General features: G+C 48.7%; 1 protein-coding gene across 5 annotated transcripts in view; it reads right to left on the reverse strand.

Moving 5' to 3' along the window:
• The window catches only part of ETV6 (ETS variant transcription factor 6), a 40,893-nt gene continuing 16,582 nt past the window's right edge, over positions 1 to 24,311 (reverse strand). For 4 of the 5 annotated variants that reach the window (XM_075602477.1, XM_075602476.1, XM_075602474.1 and 1 more), the window contains 3 exons: positions 21,327 to 21,462; positions 1,183 to 1,347; positions 1 to 184 (listed from right to left, as the gene is read on the reverse strand). In XM_075602477.1, coding sequence (XP_075458592.1) covers positions 33 to 184; positions 1,183 to 1,347; positions 21,327 to 21,462 — 453 coding nt within the window. In that variant the 3' untranslated portion in view covers positions 1 to 32. Of the gene's footprint in view, positions 185 to 1,182; positions 1,348 to 21,326; positions 21,463 to 21,569; positions 21,633 to 24,311 lie in introns of those variants that run through there. The other variant, XM_075602473.1, reaches the window with a different exon arrangement.

A 24,311-nucleotide genomic window follows, 5' to 3' on the forward strand; every position in this document is an offset into this window, starting at 1 on the left:
GGTCAGTCGCTGTCCTTGTACAGACCCCTATTTCAGGGAGGGCACTCACCGTCCTGGTGGTTGTGGGGGAGCAGGATTTCAGGCTGGCTGTGGAGGGAGTTCCCCGAGTGAAAGAAGGACGTGGAGACCAGACGAGACTTTCTCTGCTTCAGGATATGCTGCAGGACCTCAAACAGGACGTCACCTGCGGAGGCAGACGTGTGTCACATGGCACAGTGACACACACTGGTACTTATGCTTCCATACACATAGCCTTCCATACACATAGCTGCTCTTAAAAGACGCCACCTACAAACAGGGGCACACAATATCTCACACCGCAGCTCACTTAAAAAAGGTGCAGTCCCAGTTAGTAAAGAATTTAACATCATTATTTTTTTCCCCTTAAAATTATATTTTCACCTGTTATTACATATATATGAAGGATTTGGGTCCAACTGACCCGATGGTTACCAACATACTAACTGGGTCCTCCCCTTCAGGGGAAACAAAATGGAAGTTTAAATCTCCTGCAGCATATGGGCCGATAGGAAACCGCTACGTCATTTATCACGTCTTTCCTACTGGAACGTGGGATTTAAAAATCCATTAAGTACCGGGAGCCCCTTCCACGGAAAGTATCTTGGGAAGAAGGGGGTCCTCTTAGCTGGAATTAACGAGGTTGTGCTCTGGAGACCCCCTGCTTCCCGCCCATGCTGAAAAAAGGAGGACCATTTAACTTGGAATTCTCCTTTAAGTTAAACTAATCATGCTAACAGCAAATATTTGGCTTCTTTTAATGATTTGAAAAGAAAGGACAAATTATATTTCTTTTGGGTCCCTAACTGGAGGTCGTGTTTGTCAAAGACATGTTTCCTTTCCCCTTATCCCATCCTGTCCTTATGAGAGAGCCAATAAAGATAAGGGGAGGGGGAGCCAATAAAGATAAGGGGAGGAGGAGAAGACAATGCTTCAGGTGCAAATAGAGTGTTTGGGGGAAACACTGGCATTGGTACATGTTGGTTCTAGGATTGACTGCACTGTATAGCACAGACTGATATACAAACACACACAGACATACGGCCACACACACAGTGCACAGAATGTCACGAGCCGCAGCGTCATGCAGACACAATAAAACTGGTACTGAAGGGGTCACAATGTAAACTCGCCCCATCCTCCCCCTTGTCACAGGGTCCTCACCGGAGTGATGGGAGCGGTATCTGAAGTCCTCCTTGGTAAGAAGCAGCAGCGCTTTCCCATTCATCTCGAAGGTGTTACTGTCGATGGGGTGCAGGGAAAATTCATTCTCTGCCCAGCGCAGCCACTGAGACACGTCCTCTCTGGTCCAGTGTGCGGGAGGCAGCCCTGCACGGGTACAAGAACGTCATCAGAACCGGCGCTGACCCAGAACCCGATCCTCCCAACCGGGGGCTGCAGCAAGAAATTCAAAACAGACTTGGTGGGTCACACGTCCCTGTCCCTCATTTTTTCAAGGGAAAGGATTGCCAGTTAGCAACAGCTGGCGGGATGGTAGCCAAGAATCCCACCACAGGTATAAAAACACTGCAGGGAAAGGTACTGTACACAGTATTCTGCAAATGCAACAGACTCAGAAACTAGGACAAATCGTACACCTCACCTTGGCCAAGGAGGAAAAAAAAAAAGGGAACAATTGGGATTCAAGGGCTAGATTTGAGCCTCTGTGATGTTAAATGTTTTATTGTAAGTTTCAGGTGAAGACAAACCTCTGACAGGCCAAATACAGAGACCGAGGGCTGCTATACAACTCATTGTTGCCAACGTTCAGTGTTATAGCAATTAGAATGTTCCGTTGCCAATGAACCGCATGATGCATGTTCTGCCATGTAGTTGGTTTTCCCATCATTGACTATTTACTTCTGTTGGATTATCATGAAGGTTGTATAACTTAAAACCTGTTGGTGACCCTTGAGGTCTGGAGTTGCCCACCCTGGAACTACAGGCTAGCAACAATGGGTGGTAGGGATGGGCGCTAGTTGGCAATTTGCCCTTGAACAAGTGAGCAGCAGCGCATAAATCCCCGGTTTTGTGTTTCAGATAATTGACACCTGGTGGGGGAATATCCCACACACCTTAATAGTTGCTCCCAAATGTAAGCCCTCAAGCATGAATGGTTTCTGTTTGGGCAATGCGAAGGAACACTTATGAGCGAGCCCGGTCACATCCGAGTCCAGTCCACAAACATACTTTCACTGCAGCAAAGGATTCTGGGCAATGGCTCACAGACGTGAACATGATCATAAGTGTTCTTGATCATCGCTAGACGGTGTGTGTCACTTTTTTTTTACTCATAACTGGAAATCCACCAGTCATTTCCCTAATAATACATGTCTGGAACCTATCTTTATAAAACACTTATTTTTGAAAATATTAATCTCCTACCTAAGAGGGCATCAGTGTGCATTACGCTCATAGCTGAAAGGAGCCGAGCCTTCTAATATTACGACACAAAAAGTCCCATGGACGGGAACACGTTCCTTAAAAACAACTAAAAAAGCAATGCCTGCTGCACAAATAAATATTCGCAGTGTTTGAAGACCGAAACAAATCTCTTTATGGAATCTTGTTTAAACTCATAGTATTATTTTCAAAGCAAATGAAAACAACCCCATTACTGTCCTGGAACAGGAATATCTATTTCTGCTCCCTCTGTTTAACTCCCCCCCCCCCCTTCTTGCAGCTCTGCCTGCTAGCTTTATTTTGGATGTAAGCTTTCCCTGCAGCTTCACTCCATGTGCAAATGGATTGGATACATTTAAGATACTTTTCACTCTCCAGTCTGCTAGGCCTTAGTTGCCCTGGCAACATCTTCAGTCCTCCAGGTTAATGGACTTTACCATTCTCCCCTGCCTGTTTTCACAGGTAGTTTAGCCCTGACCCTATTCCTGTGTTACAAGCAGTACACACTTCCTTTTCCTTCCCGACACGGGCTGAGTGAGTACTCCTATGCCCTATACTCCTCTTGGCAAGGCCATTTCCTTTTTACCTGCCTCTGATTATAAAGCACCCACACAGAGAAGCACTCTCTCACCACCATACCATCCACAAGTGCCTATATATGATTTATGCTTTCTCAATAAAGTAAAGAAAATATAGCAGGACTTGGTTTGCTTTGGAAAAGAGGCTGAGTTAAAGCTAACTGGAGCTATTCACACATCACACGTGACCCTGGTTCCAGGATAATTACCCTAAAGCTCCTTCTCGATTATGGTTGGCAGTGCCATCATATACTCAGTATCACAAGCACGCTGCCTAGGGGTTACATTTGACTCCTCCCTCACATTCACAATATTCCTAAAACCTGTCGATTTTTCCTCTGTCGCTGAAGTGCTAAAACTAACGTAGTCCCTCATTCTCTCCCGTCTCGACTATTGTAACCTTCTACTGTCCGGCCTTCCTGCCTCTTGCCTGTGCATGTGCCTGTGTGTGTGCCAACTGTAAATATTACTGTATGTACATTTGCATGTCTTAGACAGGTTTGCCACCCTATCTTTCCCCATTATCGCCCAGCATACAGTGCTTCCACTGCAGCAAGGGATTCTGGGAAATGACATGCAAATGTGCACACAGTGTCACCTTTTGTCTCAAGCTCGTATTACACAAGCAAATCCTCAAGCCAATGCATGCTGTTTTAAATACAGCTTTTAGACAGAGGCTGGGATGAGATGCAAAGCCAGTAAACCCACTCACAGACATGTTTCAACCTTGATGGGTATCATCAGTGTGAGGTTGGTTGTACTGGTTAAGCTGGTTTGAGACTAGACTAGGTATTCACCACAATTATTAAGGTTATGGTGGGTAAAAAAAAGTGACAAAAACCCTCCACAGTAAAGCATAAAGCAACTGTAAATATTACTGTATGTTCATTTGCATGTCTTAGACAGGTCTGCAACCCTATCTTTCCCCATTATCGCCCAGCATACAGCGCTTCCACTGCAGCAAGGGATTCTGGGAAATGACATGCAAATGAGCACACACACACACATATATACCCATATGTTAATTTCTAGACACTGTCAAGTCTAAATATGACTCTGTAAACGGGCTGTTTTGCTATTCCGGTGGCCTCCTTTTGGGGAGTACAGTGGATAAAGCGCAGACTCGAGCTCCCATGCAGAACATAAAGAGGCAGGATCTTCTAATCAGAACATGTCCAAAGAGAAGAGATTCTGCCCTATGTCAGAACTGTTTGAAAGGAAATATCTTAAAGATCATTGACGGACATACTGAAGCCCAAGAGACACGGACAGCCTCCGCAGTTTATATAAAATCAGTAAGACTTTCTTCATATTTAATATAGTATTTTAACCGGCGACACTTACAAAAGGCTGTGCAGCCCCAGGGTAAAGCTGTGCAAGTCTCGCTACGCATGGCTGTTTTGATCTGTATATTATTCAGTTCCGATCCAGTGGATGAAGCATGATGGTATTTGAGAGAACAGAATAGGACTAAATCATCCCCTGAAATGTACCTGCGTTTATTAAATGGCCCTTTGGTGACTTGCCATTAGAAGGATATACAACGTGCACTTATTCAGCAATGCATGAACCACATTGGCTCCAACTAGCACAATATTTAAACCTAGTTTGTGTGTATCTGCTCATAAGGGGGAGAGTCACCCGGTAAATATATGAGAAAGACATAGGTGATTTAAGTCGCTTTGCTCCGGGTGCAAAATCATAACAAAATCATGTGAGAAGCATGCTAACAAGTTCTATATGTGCAGCAGGAGGGCAAACCGGGCCACACACAATCCGCTATTTTGTTTTTTAATATATTCCCCTATACCGCCTCTCTCCCCCGATCCCCCTCTTTTAAAAACTAGTAGTTGGAGAGCTTGCAATCTAATTATTGATACCGCAGGCAAAGGGATATAAAGTGATGGGTACACTGACAGGCACAGTGCAATGACCCCTAAAACATCTCCATCTAAAAGAAATAAGCTAGAAGTGTGGACATTTTCCCAGTTTGAATGAAAGCTTCCAGACCCCCCCTATAATTATTTAAAGTAGCTGTACAGAGCTATGAGCTGCATGCGCACAGTGCCGTGTACAGAGCCATGAGCTGCATGCGCAGTGTCGTGTACAGAGCTATGAGCTGCATGCGCACAGTGCCGTGTACAGAGCTATGAGCTGCATGCGCACAGTGCTGTGTACAGAGCTATGAGCTGCATGCGCACAGTGCCGTGTACAGAGCTATGAGCTGCATGCGCACAGTGCCGTGTACAGAGCTATGAGCTGCATGCGCACAGTGCCGTGTACAGAGCTATGAGCTGCATGCGCACAGTGCCGTGTACAGAGCCATGAGCTGCATGCGCAGTGTCGTGTACAGAGCTATGAGCTGCATGCGCACAGTGCCGTGTACAGAGCTATGAGCTGCATGCGCACAGTGCCGTGTACAGAGCTATGAGCTGCATGCGCACAGTGCCGTGTACAGAGCTATGAGCTGCATGCGCACAGTGCCGTGTACAGAGCTATGAGCTGCATGCGCACAGTGTCGTGTACAGAGCTATGAGCTGCATGCGCACAGTGCCGTGTACAGAGCTATGAGCTGCAAGCGCACAGTGCCGTGTACAGAGCCATGAGCTGCATGCGCACAGTGTCGTGTACAGAGCTATGAGCTGCATGCGCACAGTGCCGTGTACAGAGCTATGAGCTGCATGCGCACAGTGCAGTGTACAGAGCTATGAGCTGCATGCGCACAGTGCCGTGTACAGAGCTATGAGCTGCATGCGCACAGTGCCGTGTACAGAGCTATGAGCTGCATGCGCACAGTGCCGTGTACAGAGCTATGAGCTGCATGCGCACAGTGCCGTGTACAGAGCTATGAGCTGCATGCGCACAGTGCCGTGTACAGAGCTATGAGCTGCATGCGCACAGTGTCGTGTACAGAGCTATGAGCTGCATGCGCACAGTGTCGTGTACAGAGCTATGAGCTGCATGCGCACAGTGCCGTGTACAGAGATATGAGCTGCATGCGCACAGTGCCGTGTACAGAGCTATGAGCTGCATGCGCACAGTGCCGTGTACAGAGCCATGAGCTGCATGCGCAGTGCCGTGTACAGAGCCATGAGCTGCATGCGCAGTGCCGTGTACAGAGCTATGAGCTGCATGCGCACAGTGCCGTGTACAGAGCTATGAGCTGCATGCGCACAGTGCCGTGTACAGAGCTATGAGCTGCATGCGCACAGTGCCGTGTACAGAGCTATGAGCTGCATGCGCACAGTGCCGTGTACAGAGCTATGAGCTGCATGCGCACAGTGTCGTGTACAGAGCTATGAGCTGCATGCGCACAGTGCCGTGTACAGAGCTATGAGCTGCATGCGCACAGTGCTGTGTACAGAGCTATGAGCTGCATGCGCACAGTGCCGTGTACAGAGCTATGAGCTGCATGCGCACAGTGCCGTGTACAGAGCTATGAGCTGCATGCGCACAGTGCTGTGTACAGAGCTATGAGCTGCATGCGCACAGTGCCGTGTACAGAGCTATGAGCTGCATGCGCACAGTGCCGTGTACAGAGCTATGAGCTGCATGCGCACAGTGCCGTGTACAGAGCTATGAGCTGCATGCGCACAGTGCCGTGTACAGAGCTATGAGCTGCATGCGCACAGTGCCGTGTACAGAGCTATGAGCTGCATGCGCACAGTGCCGTGTACAGAGCTATGAGCTGCATGCGCACAGTGCCGTGTACAGAGCTATGAGCTGCATGCGCACAGTGCCGTGTACAGAGCTATGAGCTGCATGCGCACAGTGCCGTGTACAGAGCTATGAGCTGCATGCGCACAGTGCCGTGTACAGAGCTATGAGCTGCATGCGCACAGTGCCGTGTACAGAGCTATGAGCTGCAAGCGCACAGTGCCGTGTACAGAGCTATGAGCTGCATGCGCACAGTGCCGTGTACAGAGCTATGAGCTGCATGCGCACAGTGCCGTGTACAGAGCTATCACATATAGAAAGCAGATCTGAATCTGAAACTGGCTGCATGAGAAGCAGGACAGTGTCTCGGAGAGCTGTGGAGTTAACTCTTTACACTCCAGCTATTCTACCTGTCTGGTGAGCACTGCCGGTCTCAACACCAGAACAAGCGGAGATCCGCTGACCCCTCACAGTGCAGCTACGCACAGGACAAGCGGAGATCTGCTGACCCCTCACAGTGCAGCTACACACTGGACAAGCGGAGATCCGCTGACCCCTCACAGTGCAGCTACACACAGGACAAGTGGAGATCCGATGACCCCTCACAGTGCAGCTACACACAGGACAAGCGGAGATCCCTGACCCCTCACAGTGCAGCTACGCACAGGACAAGCGGAGATCCGCTGACCCCTCACAGTGCAGCTACGCACAGGACAAGCGGAGATCCGCTGACCCCTCACAGTGCAGCTACACACAGGACAAGCGGAGATCTACTGACCCCTCACAGTGCAGCTACGCACAGGACAAGCGGAGATCCGCTGACCCCTCACAGTGCAGCTACACACAGGACAAGCGGAGATCTACTGACCCCTCACAGTGCAGCTACACACAGGACAAGCGGAGATCCGCTGACCCCTCACAGTGCAGCTACGCACAGGACAAGCGGAGATCCCTGACCCCTCACAGTGTAGCTACTCACAGGACAAGCGGAGAGCCGCTGACCCCTCACAGTGCAGCTACGCACAGGACAAGCGGAGATCCCTGACCCCTCACAGTGCAGCTACACACAGGACAAGCGGAGATCCCTGACCCCTCACAGTGCAGCTACACACAGGACAAGCGGAGATCCGCTGACCCCTCACAGTGCAGCTACACACAGGACAAGCGGAGATCTACTGACCCCTCACAGTGCAGCTACACACAGGACAAGCGGAGATCCGCTGACCCCTCACAGTGCAGCTACGCACAGGACAAGCGGAGATCCCTGACCCCTCACAGTGTAGCTACTCACAGGACAAGCGGAGAGCCGCTGACCCCTCACAGTGCAGCTACGCACAGGACAAGCGGAGATCCCTGACCCCTCACAGTGCAGCTACACACAGGACAAGCGGAGATCTACTGACCCCTCACAGTGCAGCTACGCACAGGACAAGCGGAGATCCGCTGACCCCTCACAGTGCAGCTACACACAGGACAAGCGGAGATCCGCTGACCCCTCACAGTGCAGCTACACACAGGACAAGCGGAGATCCGCTGACCACTGACAGTGCAGCTACACACAGGACAAGCGGAGATCCCTGACCCCTCACAGTGCAGCTACACACAGGACAAGCGGAGATCTACTGACCCCTCACAGTGCAGCTACGCACAGGACAAGCGGAGATCCGCTGACCCCTCACAGTGCAGCTACACACAGGACAAGCGGAGATCCGCTGACCCCTCACAGTGCAGCTACACACAGGACAAGCGGAGATCCGCTGACCCCTCACAGTGCAGCTACACACAGGACAAGCGGAGATCTACGGACCCCTCACAGTGCAGCTACGCACAGGACAAGCTGAGATCCGCTGACCCCTCACAGTGCAGCTACACACAGGACAAGCGGAGATCCGCTGACCCCTGACAGTGCAGCTACACACAGGACAAGCGGAGATCTACTGACCCCTCACAGTGCAGCTACGCACAGGACAAGCGGAGATCCGCTGACCCCTCACAGTGCAGCTACGCACAGGACAAGCTGAGATCCGCTGACCCTTCACAGTGCAGCTACACACAGGACAAGCGGAGATCCGCTGACCACTGACAGTGCAGCTACACACAGGACAAGCGGAGATCCCTGACACCTCACAGTGCAGCTACACACAGGACAGGCGGAGATCCGCTGACCCCTCACAGTGCAGCTACGCACAGGACAGGCGGAGATCCGCTGACCCCTCACAGTGCAGCTACACACAGGACAAGCGGAGAGCCGCTGACCCCTCACAGTGCCGCTACGCGCAGGACAAGCGGAGATCCCTGACCCCTCACAGTGCAGCTACGCACAGGACAAGCGGAGATCCGCTGACCCCTCACAGTGCAGCTACGCACAGGACAAGCGGAGATCCGCTGACCCCTCACAGGACAAGTACTTGACAATGGTTCCCACAGAACATGCAAAGAGCAAACAATTTCTGGGATCCCAATAGCAAAGAAAACATACCAGAATAATTAAAAAAAAACATCCTTAATCTTACTATGTGAAGTAATTTTTTCTGTGTGGGGGATCAGGGTCTAACACTCACTGCCAGGGAATCTCAAACAAGATCTGTGCGAGTCAGTGTATGGCTCAGAATGATATAGCTTTCAGGAAATATATTGGATGCTATCAAGCAGTTTCTGACCATTATACTGTAGTTCTATATTAATTTATGTCCCAATGCAGCATCGCATCAACTGGTCTTTGTTAGGCTCTCAAAGGAGAATTTGGGGAGGACTATTTCTCATGTTCCTTGCAAACAAAGGGCATTTGAAATCCCTTTATAAATGTCAGTATGAGCGTCAAACGACCCGACGGGAATTTCCTCTTAGCTGAGAATTTCTGGTGACGTTTCCTTCAAACGTAGGGGACTTTAGTCCCTTTCTGAAGTGTCTGTATAAGTGCCAAACGGTCTCCTGACAGAAATGTTCCTTTCCTGAGGAGGGAAGAGTCATTTCCTGAGAGGAAGAGAGGGCATCAAACTGCCTTTTAGCCCTTCTGTCCCTATTACTTTTGAAGCGGTACGTGGAGAGGCTTAGGCCCGTGGTGATGTCATACACACATCCTCCATGTTCCCGGCTATAGAGAAATCCGCTGTTCCCCAGAAAGTACACGTGATTGGGCGCTCTCCCGGTCACATGATCACAGGAGTGCACGTGATTGGGCGCTCTCCCGGTCACATGATCACAGGTGAGTGCACGTGATTGGGCGCTCTCCCGGTCACATGATCACAGGAGAGTGCACGTGATTGGGCGCTCTCCCGGTCACCTGATCACAGGAGAGTGCACGCGATTGGGCGCTCTCCCGGTCAGATGCCCGCAGGTATTTCTTACCTGTGTGCTTACGCTGCCATCCCTTCCCCTAGTGCTGGACGACAACCAATAGCAAAGAGTTCCTTCTATCGATCCCACCCCTAAGTGGGCAAGAGACTCAATGGTGAAAGGTCACACAGGTTCCCTTCATCACCGTGTCGCTAAGCAGTGGGATAGGCAGACGTGTTGGGGGGAGACCTTTACTGGACCCACCAGAATTGAAAGAGTTAATACGCTTCTCACTTTAACCCTGCACCTTGGAGTCGGGTTTCAGAAAGTTCACAATCGTAGCCATATTTTGTGGGCCGTGCGGATAAAATTTAGAAAAACAGTGGGTGATTCAATTAAATAACACAAATAGGATCGTAAAGGCAGCGGGAAACCATAGTTACATAGTTGATGAGGTTGAAAAATACGACACATGTCTATCAAGTTCAACCTATGTTAAATTTAGATGACGGATAGTTTATCCTATATTTGTATTTACCGTATATTGATCCAGAGGAAGGCAAACAAAAAACCCCAGTGACACATCATCCAATGATCTCTCATAAGGGAAAAATGAACGTCTTCCTGACTCTAAAATTGTCAATCAGATTTCTCCCTGGATCAACATCCTTCCAATGTATATGTATTTGGTGTATCCCTGTATACCTTTCCTAAAAATGTCCAACCTTTTTTTTGAAGACCTCTATTGTATCTGCCATCACAGTCTCCATGGGTAATGAATTCCACATTGTAACTGCCCTTACTGTAATGAACCCTTTCCTTTGTTGATGGTGAAATCTCCTTTCCTCCAACCTTAATGGGATGAACCTGTGTCGTTTGTACTGTCCGTGGGATGAATAGTCTCTCTCTATGAGCTGTAAAATTCAAATGCAACCACACACACAGGTACGTTGTTATGGTCATCAAAATGTATACTTTCTGTAAAGTCATACCGATACACCAGTTTCTCCCATTAACTGAAAATGACACACACACACACACACACACATCAGAATTAAGTAATGGGAGGAGCGGCTCAGTGAGTAAAGACACTGACTGGCACTGAGTTTGAAGCAGGGGGACCTGGTTCATTTATTTCCAGGTGTCGGCTCCTTGTGACCTTGGGCAAGTCACTTTATCTCATAGATTGTAAGCTCCACGGCTCATGGACCTGTGCCTGCAAAATGTCTCTGTAAAGCGCTGCGTAAAACTAGCAGCGCTTTTCAAGAACATGCTATTATTAATGATTCCTGAATACATTCGTTGTAATTACCATAGTTGGCGAGTTACTGTTCTAGCCGTCACTCCTACACATTTCGGAGCTTTAACTGCAGTATGACCACACGCTTAGGCCAGGTCCCCGCAGGGACAATAGCCCCTGCACAATGGGACCGGGCCCGCTGCGAGGGGGGTTGCTACGCTGCGCCGACAGTGACTCCTGCTCCCAAGAGAATCGAGTGCAGGAGTCGCGACGGAGCGCTAAGCCACGCCCCCCCCCCGGCGGTTAAGCCAATGAGGGCGAACCTGCCGGGTGACGTCACGGTCATGCCCCTCCTCCCCTCCCCGTCTTTTGGTCTGCAGCTCCCTGCAGACCAGGGGAATCGGCTGCACGCGCAACCAGCCTCGCTGACGCGCGTGCAGCGCAGGTACTGGGGCCGCAGCCTTAGTTTTAGCCTATAATAAATATATCATACGGGGTTAATAGCACCAGGCACAGAAGTCAAAATTGCCCAAAGAGCTAACAATCTCTCCCCATCTTTAGTGCACCGCTGCGCACGACAGCCCCATCACCGCGCTCTCGTCTTCTAAGTCTCACGCATGAAAGTTGTAGTTTTCCCGAGTTTATAATTTCAAGATTTCTCCCCCGTACGGTACAATTCGGGGTCTGTTTTCACCTCTCAGGTTTTATTTCCCTATAAAATATCCCAAAACCTCCATTAATGTGGCTGCTAATACCTCCTGGTGATATTTGTAGACATCAAAGAACCTTATCTGACAAGATTAAGAGAAGATGGCTTTTGTTTTAATAAGACCCTTTGATGTTTGCCTGGAAAACAGCTCTGTGCTGTTAAAATGGGTCACATTACGGGACTGCAGCTTTGTACGGCATTTTGCTTTGGGCCCAGAACCTCCGTGATTTTGGTCCTTTGCGATTCACATCTTGGGTGCCTTCCAGGCAGGAATGGGTTAATGGTGCATCCAAGCATGCACTTGCCCCTGTTCTCTCCCCCCCACCCCCATTAAACTACACTGGTGCTTTGCCAGCGACTCCCCCACAATTGTATTGTATTGTATGTCTTTATTTATATAGCGCCATTAATGTACATAGCGCTTCACAGTAGTAATACATGTTGTAATCATATAAATAACAAATAATATAAATAACAGGTCATGGGAATAAGTGCTTGAGACATAAGAGTAACATTAAGGAAGAGGAATGCCTGCTCCGAGGAGCTTACAATCTAATTGGTAGGTAGGAGAACGTATAGAGACAGTAGGAGGGAATTCTGGTAAGTGCGTCTGCAGGGGGCCAAGCTTAATGTATCATGTGTTCAGAATATCCACAGTGCTATTCATATGCTTCTTTAAGCAAGTGTGTCTTAAGGAGGGTCTTAAAGGTGGATAGAGAGGGTGCTAGTCGGGTACTGAGGGGAAGGGCATTCCAGAGGTGCGGGGCAGTCAGTGAGAAAGGTTTAAGGCAGGAGAGGGCTTTAGATACAAAGGGGGTAGAAAGAAGACATCCTTGAGAAGACCGCAAGAGTCGGGATGGTGCATAGCGAGAAATTAGGGCTGAGATGTAAGGAGGGGCAGAGGAGTGTAAAGCTTTAAAAGTGGAGGAGAAAAATTGAGTGTGAGATGCGGAATTTGATCGGAAGCCAGGAGAGGGATTTCAGGAGGGGAGACAGATTTAGAAAAGAGTAGAGTGATTCTGGCAGCAACGTTTAGTATAGATTGTAGGGGAGACAGGTGAGAGGCAGGGAGGCCGGACAGCAGGAGGTTGCAGTAATCGAGACGGGAGAGAATGAGGGCCTGAGTCAGAGTTTTAGCAGACGAGTAACAGAGGAAAGGGCGTATCTTTGTGATATTGCGGAGGAAAAAGCGACAAGTTTTAGAAACGTTTTGAATGTGAGAGGAGAATGTGAGAGAGGAATCGAGTGTGACCCCTAGGCAACGTGCTTGGGCTACTGAGTGAATGATGGTTTTTCCAACAGTAATGTGGAAGGAGGTAGTAGGACCAGGTTTGGGAGGAAGTATAAGGAGCTCTGTTTTTGCCATGTTAAGTTTCAGTCGGCGGATGGCAATCCAGGATGATATTCCAGACAGACATTCAGAAACTTTGGTCTGTATAGCAGGTGTAAGGTCAGGGGTGGAAAGGTAAATTTGTGTGTCGTCAGCATAGAGGTGATATTTAAACCCAAAAGATGTGATTAGGTCACCTAGAGAGAGTGTGTAAAGAGAGAAGAGAAGGGGTCCCAGGACAGAGCCCTGGGGTACCCCCACAGAGAGATCGATAGAGGAGGAGGTGTTAGCAAAAGAGACACTGAAAGTACGATGGGAGAGGTAGGATGAGATCCAGGATAGAGCTTTGTTCCGAATACCAAGAGTATGGAGAATGTGAAGGAGAAGAGGGTGATCCACGGTGTCAAATGCTGCAGAGAGGTCGAGTAATATGAGCAGAGTGTAATGACCTCTGTCTTTGGCAGCATGAAGGTCATCAGTTATTTTAGTGAGGGCTGTTTCAGTAGAGTGAGCAGTGCGGAAGCCAGATTGTAGAGGGTCTAGAAGAGAATAGGTGTTGAGAAAGTGTAGCAAAATCGAGAGAATACAAGACGTTCAAGGAGTTTGGAGGCAAAAGGCAGGAGGGAGACAGGTCAATAGTTAGAAGGACAGGTAGGGTCAAGCTTTCTGTTTTTGAGCAATGGTATCACGGTTGCATGTTTGAAGGAGGATGGAAAAGTACCAGAGTAGAGGGAAGAGTTAAAGATCTGTGTGAGCATAGGGATTATAGAAGGAGCAAGAGGTTTTAGGAGATGGGAAGGAATGGGATCAAGAGGGCAGGTGGTAGAGGGAGAAGAGGAGATCAGCAGTGACACATCCTCCTCCGAGATAGCAGAAAAAGAGTCCAGAAAGGCAGTTAAACTACACTGGCGCTTTGCCAGCGACTCCCCCACAATGCACTTCACCTCCACAGGAAGATCCCAAGACTTTCAGAGCAGGAAATTTCCTGCCGTCAAGCGGACATCCCCCTGAGCTGTTATCACACAGCACAGGCTTTTCCAGCCGGGCCCGAGGGTCCTAACAACGGCAGGCCGCGAGATACTGCGCTACTACCCGGACCAAGGACTTCTTTACCAGCCTGTAGCCCCAAACAGACACGTAGGGACATATCTACTAAGCACTGCTACTCCACAGGCAATTTCTAGCATGATTTAGTCATTATACTGTAGCTCTTGGGGATTGGGTGTCAAAAGAAGCTAGTTATTCAGAATGTGCCTCAAGAAAGCAGTTTATCATGATATTTTGTTTGGCATATGGGGCAATAAGAGGAGTTGTAGGGAGCGGCTATATGGCGTAATAGGAGGAGTTATAGGGAGAGAGGAGAAGTTATAGGGGGCAATAGGAGGAGTTATAGGGAGAGGTTATATGGTGTAATAGGAGGAGTTATAGGGAGAGGTTATATGGGGCAATAGGAGGAGTTATAGGGAGAGGTTATATGGGGCAATAGGAGTAGTTATAGGGAGAGATAGGAGGAGTTATAGGGAGAGGTTATATGGTGTAATAGGAGGAGTTATAGGGGCAATAGGAGGACTTATAGGGAGCGGTTATATTGAGTAAAAGGAGGCGAGAGAGAAATACAAGGAGAGTGGAAGGGGAAGGAGAGAGGACAGTTGAGACAGAGACCTTTGGTTCCCGTAATGTGTGTATTATAAGGAGCACTGGACATCGTCCCTAAATTAACCCGTGGCCACCAGTTGTCCCTGTCTGAAATGATAAGAAACACATCAAAAATGCCCAAATTGTTGAACCTCGACGTGCCGTAACTGCATTGAGAAGTGTTACCAGGTGGGAGCGGTTCTGTAGGACCGGTAACCCACGGAAATGGATCGTCCATCAGCACCGATCCGGATGAATAAAAACGGGGGCGGGGGGAATTCAAGGCGATTTCTGAAAGAGGTGCCGGCCGATCGAGACTGCTCCCCAGTAACCAAGCGGCCTTCTGCCCCAACACCCCCCTCATATTGGGCTCGAATAAGGCATCGTATGGAATAGCACCGCTCAGTAGGCAGGGCCCGTACGTAGGACCCGACGGGTAAGAGGCAGGCGAATGAACGGCAACTATTTCCTGTAATGAAGAAGCGCTCTGCGGTTGTTGACATTGTGCAGAGATACTCTGCATGGCTATATAGTGCAGCATATCCATATTTGTTCTACCTATTCCCCCCCCCAAGTGATCTGCTGCTTTTAACCACAGAAAGAATTTAAATAATAATAATACTGGCATATTTTATCAGGAAGACTTCCGGATGATCAGACACTTTCTCCCTTATAGACGTTCCCTCGGATCTCCGCAAGTCAGTGGAAGATAGTGAGACCTCCCTTGTTCGCCCCTCAAATCTCCGTAAAAGGAATTGGGGCGGAAGGAGTAGCCCGGTCACTACCTTTGTAGTGGGTAACCCGGGTTCAATTCCCACTGTCGGCTCCTCTTTGCCAAGTCTATTTTTTCCCCTCCCCCGCCCTGTACCTCTGACACGGAAATTAGACCGTAAGCTCTTCAGACAAGGGACTCACGGTGCCTGCAAAATTCTACGTACTTCGCAGCGAACGTGGTCATAAAAATAAAAAAAGGGGGGGAAAAAATATATAGCCGGGGTAACCCAACTCCTGCAGTGCGGCGTTTAAGGGTTAAGTTGTGAAGGACGGTCAGGCCGTGCTCGTTAGGACTTTCGTGCGTCATCTCGTTAGGAAACGCTGGCTCCTTCCAAGAAGCCTGCGGCAGGAAACCTCACCGACCCACACAGGAAATTCCTTCCTCTGCAAGTTCCCCAAATAGGAAATTTCCCCCATACTCAGAGAGAGGGGGGGGAGGGAATAAGGGAGGGAGGGAAGAAAAGGATATATGGGGGGGAAAGAAAAGGATATATGGGGGGGAAGAAAAGGATATATGGGGGGGTGAAAGAAAAGGATATATGGGGGGGGAAGAAAAGGATATATGGGGGGAAAGAAAAGATATATGGGGGAAAGAAAAGGATATATGGGGGAAAGAAAAGGATATATGGGGGAAAGAAAAGGATATATGGGGGGGAAAGAAAAGGATATATGGGGGGGAAAGAAAAGGATATATGGGGGGGAAAGAAAGGATATATGGGGGGGAAAGAAAGGATATATGGGGGGGAAAGAAAGGATATATGGGGGGGAAAGAAAGGATATATGGGGGGGAAGAAAAGGATATATGGGGGGAAGAAAAGGATATATGGGGGGGAAAGGATATATGGGGGGAAAGAAAAGGATATATGGGGGGAAAGAAAAGGATATATGGGGGAAAGAAAAGGATATATGGGGGAAAGAAAAGGATATATGGGGGGGAAGAAAAGGATATATGGGGGGAAGAAAAGGATATATGGGGGGAAGAAAAGGATATATGGGGGGAAGAAAAGGATATATGGGGGGGGAAAGGATATATGGGGGGAAAGAAAAGGATATATGGGGGGAAAGGATATATGGGGGGAAAGAAAAGGATATATGGGGGAAAGAAAAGGATATATGGGAGGGAAAGGATATATGGGGGGGGGGAAAGAAAGGATATGGGGGTGGGAAAGAAAGGATATATGGGAGGGAAAGAAAAGGATATATGGGGGGGAAAGAAAGGATATATGGGAGGGAAAGAAAGGATATATGGGGGGCAAAGAAAAGGATATATGGGGGGAAGAAAAGGATATATGGGGGGAAAGAAAAGGATATATGGGAGGGAAAGGATATATGGGGGGGAAAGAAAGGATATATGGGAGGGAAAGAAAAGGATATATGGGGGGGAAAGAAAGGATATATGGGGGGGGGGAAGAAATTATATATGGGGGGAAAGAAAAGATATATGGGGGGAAAGAAAAGAATATATGGGGGGGAAAGAAAAGGATATATGGGGGAAAGAAAGGATATATGGGGGGGAAAGAAAGGATATATGGGGGGAAGAAAATGATATATGGGGGGGAAGAAAAGGATATATGGGGGAAAGAAAAGGATATATGGGAGGGAAAGAAAAGGATATATGGGAGGGAAAGGATATATGGGGGGGGGAAAGAAAGGATATATGGGAGGGAAAGAAAAGGATATATGGGAGGGAAAGGATATATGGGGGAGGAAGAAAGGATATATGGGGGGAAAGAAAAGGATATATGGGAGGGAAAGGAAATATGGGAGGGAAAGGATATATGGGAGGGAAAGGATATATGGGAGGGAAAGGATATATGGGGGGGGAAGAAAGGATATATGGGGGGGAAAGAAAAGGATATATGGGAGGGAAAGGATATATGGGAGGGAAAGGATATATGGGAGGGAAAGGATATATCGGAGGGAAAGGATAATGGGGGGGGGGGGTGAATTGATTGGGGGGGGGGTGAGCATAGTGCGGGTACCAGTGTCAGCTCCCTGTGGCCTTGGGCAAGTTAACCATTTAGCCTCAGGAGCCACATTTAGATTGCAAGCTCTTTGGGGCAGAGGCACATAGTGCCAGCAGAATTATATGTACAGCGCAGCACAGACTATCAGGGCTGTGTCACAAACACATACAGTCATTATTACACCACCACGGACCATAATGAACTCATGGCAGTGCTGGGTCGAACAATGTGTTGTGGAAATGTAAGGGTTAAATACGGGTGAACGACGTCTTAAAAAATAATGCGTAAAACACGCAGAAAATACGAGCAAGCTGATAGAAAGACGGAGGTAAAGTCGCCCTCATCACCAGATGCTATAAAAGGTATTTTTAAACATTTTGGAACCACCCATTTTGCAGACAAAGTATCCCCTACAAGCTCATCAACGACTGGCCCCAAAAAACAGCTAATGGTGCAGGACAGTACAAAATCCAGGAAATTAAAAAAAAAAAAAATTTTTTACAGGCCACAAAGTGAAATTGTCACCTGCAGGGTATAGGGTTATTTATTATTTTGGGTAACTGCGGGACCGTCGTGTTAAATGGTAATTGACAGATTTGAGTGGGAAAGTCCTATCTTTGATTTATTTTTTTGCCATTCAGTCACCATTGCGCAGAGCGAGAGAGCGAGAGAGCGAGAGAGCGAGAGAGCGAGAGAGCGAGAGAGCGAGAGAGCGAGATATTATTATTATATTATATATACAAAGATCATATGTCTTAGACAGGTCTGCAACCCTGCCTTTCACCATTATCACCCAGCACACAGTGCTTCCACTGCAGCAAGGGATTCTGGGAAATGACATGCAAATGAGCACACTGTGTCACCTTTTGCCCGAAACCCATTTTTACACGGAACCCTTATAAAGCTAATGCCCGCTGTTAATACAGCTTTTAAGCAGAGCATGAGAATCAGATGCAAAGATGGATAGATATAAACGTTTGAAAGAATAAGCATGCGGGAGGTTAAAATGGGTCTCTCCGGAGTCCAGTGCAGTTTGAAGGGTGGCATAGTAAGCTCAGGCGCGAGGGATTGAGCAAACCATGCTTTTTAACACTCTCAGGGGGTAAGATACTAACATAGTGCAGGAGCGGCCAACTCCTGTCCTCCAGGGCCACCAACAGGTCAGGTTTTCAGGATATCCCTGCTTCAGCACAGGTGGCGCAGTCTTTGACTGAAGCAGGGATAGCCTGAAAACCTGACCTGTTGGTGGCCCTGGAGGACTGGAGTTGGCCGCCCCTGTCCTAGAAGATAAGCTAACAAAAGCTGTAAAGTAAAAATGCAAAGAGAAGTGATCCCAATAAGATCCCTCATCCGCCGGATCCTTTGCCAGAGACATGTATGTGTTAAACATATGAAAAGTAATAACATTGTCAGCACAGACCGAATTACCCAGGCTGAGAGACACAACGCACCCTTACAAGTGAACAGTGCAGCCGCATAGCACAGCGCCAGAGACGCCTCCAGCAGGAACACGAGACATTTCCCATGTTATTGTGTCATTTCTGCCTGCAAATTCCCCCTTCAGACGGCCCTGCGAGCAGCCTCCTGATGCAACGGTCACATTTTTTGTGCATGATTGCGCTGTTGCCTGCAGTCTGTGGAGGAGAGCGGCGTGGGCTGCTACAATCCAGGGCACAGGATCTGGGGAGGATTAGCCTGGCATGCCCTGGGCATAATGGACACGTATCATGCCAGGGCAAGACTTCACAAGCAAGGCACGCCGCTGGCAGTGATAACAACACTCATTCTTCTTGCACAGGTAACATACACTGCACTGTACACAGGATTAGCAGCTGCAATTAGTAGCTGTTGCAAAGATCTTATAATCTACATGCTTGTGCCTGTGTCACAGGTAGACGAACCCCTGCTCAGTCTCTCTGAAACCTAACTGCAGTGATAGGAGTAATAGGTTCAAACTAAACATGAAAATAGAAGCAATTTGAAATCACGTATGTATGTACATAGCGCAATACAATACACAATGGGAATAAGCGCCTCAGACATAAAACAATAGGAAAAGAAGTCCCTGCCCCGAAGAGCTTACAATCTAAGTGACCTGTACTGCCTTTATCTCTGCCATAACTCTCCCCAGGGGCGTAGCTGTAGCCCGGGCTCTTGGGGGGTCCGCTCTTCACCCCACCCCTATCGGTGGCCTATCGCTCTCTTCCGACAGGTGGGGGAGATGGTATGCGGCGGTGGGCCCCAGCGTTAAACAAACAGAGGATAAGCCGGCAGAGGAATCAGCAGCTGTTACACAGGCAGAGCAGGGCAGCAGGGGAGGAGCGCCCTCTAGCAGCAGACACCGGAAGTAAGAAAGACTTCCGGGTCAGAGCACTAGAGCGCGCTCCTCCCCTGCTGTCCTGCTCTGACTGTAGCTGCCGATTCCTCTGCCGGCTTATCCTCTGTTTAACGCCGGACCACCCACAGGTAGGCATGGAGGAGGAGAGATGGATAGAGATGGAGATGGACAGGATTATGGTGAGGGAAATAGAGAGGTGATGATGATGGGGGGGGGAGAAAGATGATGATGATGATGATGGTGGGGGAGGTGATGGTGGGGGAGAGAGGATGAGGAGAGGGAGGGATGATGATTATGATGGGCAGGGGGAGAGATGATGATGAGGAGGGATGATGAGAGCGAGGATCAGGGAGAGGATGGGGGGGGGGGGAAATAGCAGTCAATATTTATATTAATGGGGCCCTGAAATGTTATTTTGCCCGGGCCCCCGCCCATGTCTAGTTACGCCACTGCCTCTCCCAGTCCTGCCTCCTGCATGTCTCGCTGGTCACTCATTTCCAGGCGTGTGAAGAAATCTGCTTATTTTAATCACTTGAGTAACAAACTGGATTCTTGAATATATATATTTTTTTTTTAAACCAAAATATTTACACTTGTATGAATAATAGAATATGAACAATATAGTTTCACAAATTACAGAGCCCAGGAGACTTACAAGGAAGAGAGGGGTATACATACGCAGGTCCACCGCCAGCGCGGCCGGACCGGACAACTGCCCAGGGCGTGGTGCCTGTGGGAAGCCCGCAGGCCGGACCTGGAAGTTGAGCCATACAGGAAGTAGGTTGCGACTTCTGCCACCAGCCGAGAGCCACGAGAAAGAAGCAAAATGAATCCTCTGCCTCCCCATCGCCAGGCTCCCCATCTGCACCCCCCGCGTTAAACAAGCGGTCAGGGGATGAAAGAGTGACAGGCAGGCAGAGCGGGGCAGAAAGCCAATTCATATCGGTCACTGTATGGAATCCTCATCTGCTTAAAAGCTATTTTTGGGGGAACCCAAATCCAGGTAATTTCCCTTTGCCCACTGAATACAGAAGTGGGGGCAGTTTAAAAGGCTGGTGATCACGGTGTTAATCGCTAGTTCTGGGGCGGCCAACTCCAGTCCTCAAGGGCCACCAACAGGCCAGGTTTTCAGGATATCCCTGCTTCAGCACAGATGGCTCAATCAGTCCCCGATTCAGCACAGCTGGCTCAGTCTCTGCTTCAGCACAGGTGACTCAATCAGTGGTTCCGTGCTGTAGCAGGGATATCCTGCAAACCTGGCCTGTTGGTGGCCCTTGAGGCCTGGAGTTTGCCACCCCCCCCCCCCTGAGCAAGTTGAAGCAGAAGCTGGTTCCGCCTCCCACCTCCCGACGAGGGTGGACGCGCAGAGATAGGTGTAGGGGTTAGGGAGGCAGTACTCACGCAGGTGTGCCGGCAGTCTGACGGCGTCCCCTTCCATCCTGTAAGTGCGAGGTCCAGGAGCATGGAGCGGGGAGGGGGAGGAGGAGACGCAGTTTTGCCCCGGGCTCTCGGGGGGTGAGAAGGTAATCTGCTCCTGCTGGAACACGTTAAAAAAAGAAGAAGAAGAGAGAGTTGGGTTAAAAGTGCAGCCGGCACCAAGGGACATGAACAGAGTTTGCAATTAAGTACGGCAAAAGAAAATACCGCGTTGTGAGCACACTCGCACAGGTCTGCAACCCTGCCTTTCCCCATTATCTCCTAGCGAACCGTGCTTCCACTGCAGCCAGGGATTCTGGGTAATGACATGCAAATGAGCATACTGTCTCACTTTTTACTTCATTTTCATTTTAACATGGAGCCCTGTAAGCTTCTGCCTGCCGCATTACACCGCGTTTCAGCACAGCCGGGGTTAAAGTGAAAGAAGTCAGACATGGGACATGTGCCACTTTGCAGATTGGTTTTGGGAATTGGCTGGCCCTTCTGGCAGTGTAGAGAGAATATACATGTATATATGTATGTGCGTGCGTGCGTGCGTACATACATATATACATACTTTATGAGAGGGCTTTTTGTTTTTGTTTTTAAGACACCACATCTCTCACACGGCACAGAACCATTTTTACAGGTGTAGAATAAAAGGCCAGGCACGTTCTGTGCTACCCCATAAAACTTAAACATGGACATGCAGTCCCCTCTGGATTACAGCACACAGAAAGGAGAGGTCAGTGTCCCTGTGCACAGCATAATAAGTGGCCATTCGGAGTGCTGGTACGGCGCTGCTTGCGCAGTCCTGCTATAAAAGGCTACCAAAAAAAAAAAAAAAAAGGACATATTTGACAATTTGCTGTAAGTTTTCCCTTCTGTGCCTTTGGCATATGTGGGATTTTGAGGTATTTTTTGCACGTGAAGTAGTATTTTGCGCCAGTTGTAGGCACCTAAACGTGTCTTTGGGCCATTGCACCATATAGAATAAAGTGTAATGGTTACCTACGTTTATAGAAGCTCAGACGACACAGAAATTATCTGCACAGAATGATCCTTCGCGGAAGAGTTGGGATCAAAACATTTGACATGATTTCAATAGCTTGGACATCTGGACCACCGAGGTCAGACAGTGTCCGTCCACTGCACTATTTAAAGTGTCTGTTTGCCTGCATCTTTACATCCTCCAATAGCGCAGTTTGAAAGTTGAATGCTGAAGCAGAGTTTCTCTGTACCCGTCTGCAAAGAAGGGGGGGGTGGGGGGGAGGGGTCGCCGTGTTGGTCCTTTCTTCCGTGTAGTAACACAGGAGGGAGAGGGGGGAGGGGGTATGATGCCTTTTATTGGACCAACAAGTAGTCGAGATGTTACAAGCTTTCCAACGTCTCGGGGTCAGGGAAACCCGATGAAGGACCCGGAGAGGTGCGACAGCTTGTAACTTACTGCTTGTTGGTCCAATAAAAGGCTTCATAATCACCTAGTCCCTGTCCCTCCTTTGTCTGTACACGTCTAACATCCTACAGAACTAGGGCTGCTTTCATCTGCACCAGCAGCATGCTGGGAATGGGGAGGGGGGCAGATTGTACTCCAATAGCAAACAAAACACAAAAAAAAGACACCTCTGTCCCATAAGTGGAGCTCATCTACTGGTGTTAGGAGAAGAGGCACAAAAAAAGTTCTCCGGTTAGTGTGCTGTGACGTCATACTCAGCACCGATTTATATTTCGGGCGGGGTTCTGAATGCACTTTTTAGGTATTCAGTGTATGAACGGCTCTCATCTGCCCCCACGCTCTCACTCGTCCAGTGTGAAATTATTTCAGTTATAACCCGCTTCTCTCCCGGCATCTTCATATTCCAGCAGCTGCCAATGCTTCTTTATATAGACTCCTGTCTGCCTGTCCCCTCTGCCCTCTGTCTGATACTTGCCCTCTGTCTGTCTGCCCCCTCTGCATTCTTCTCTCTAAGCGCATACTATCGCGGGCGAATCGGCAATATCTGCCATTAACGTTAAGTTGATGATTTCTGGGTCTCATCTGTTACCCTCCTCCCTCCCTGCTTAGACCCCCTTCCCCACTTTGTTTCCCTTTAGCTTTTGTTTTTTCGCTGTACCTCCTGCTTCTTTGTCCCTGTCCTGTTACCAGTCTCTTTTCGCATCTCACACCTCTGCTTCTTCCACCAACTCTTCTACTTCTGTCTCCTTGCCATCTTCTCTCCCTTCTCTCCTTACCAATCTTCTCCACCTTCTGCTTCTCTGCGTGTCCTTTACCTCTTCCCCCCCCCCCCATCATCTTACATCGCTCCTATTACTCTTTTCTGTAGCCCAACCGCTTTCTCTCTTTCTCGTGACCCTCCAACCTTCTCTCTCACCCTCCTGTGACTATCGCCCTTCTGTTCTGCTACTTTCTCTTCCTATCTTCCCCCTGCTTCCTTCTCGGTCACTCTCATGGATACACTTCCAAGATCTCCGGTATGTTGGGGAGAGTCATCTCTGCCACTCGCAAGCAACTGGATCAAGCCCAACGAAGAACGGAAGACAAATAGAAAAACCGGTTGGACGAACATGAGTCAACATGGAAAAGCCCTAATCCGAGTATCAGGAATCTGAGCTAATCGCATGTGCAGCCCCAGCAGAGGACTAGGGCCCAGATTCACAAAAGGGTGCAAAGCTTTAGCACGGCTCTAGTCCCCTTCATATGTTAAAGTGTGCTACAGCTTGGCACCCTTTAGTGGATCTGGCCCTGTGTGTAGTTATCAGCTCACACCTATAACAAGTCAGTTATCAGCCCTTTGTTGCATGCACAACAAGTTACAGTTACCAACTTCCATCTCAGAAATACACACAACTAGTTGTAGATAACCAGCTCGCATTTTACACACAGACAACTCGTTAGATGCTTGTGTCTATCTCAAACCCCAGCATTACAAATAGTTGTAACCAGGGATATCCTGAAAACCTGACTTGCTG

This window comes from Ascaphus truei, chromosome 5 (genome assembly GCF_040206685.1).
Source record: "Ascaphus truei isolate aAscTru1 chromosome 5, aAscTru1.hap1, whole genome shotgun sequence".
Taxonomy (NCBI): domain Eukaryota; kingdom Metazoa; phylum Chordata; class Amphibia; order Anura; family Ascaphidae; genus Ascaphus; species Ascaphus truei.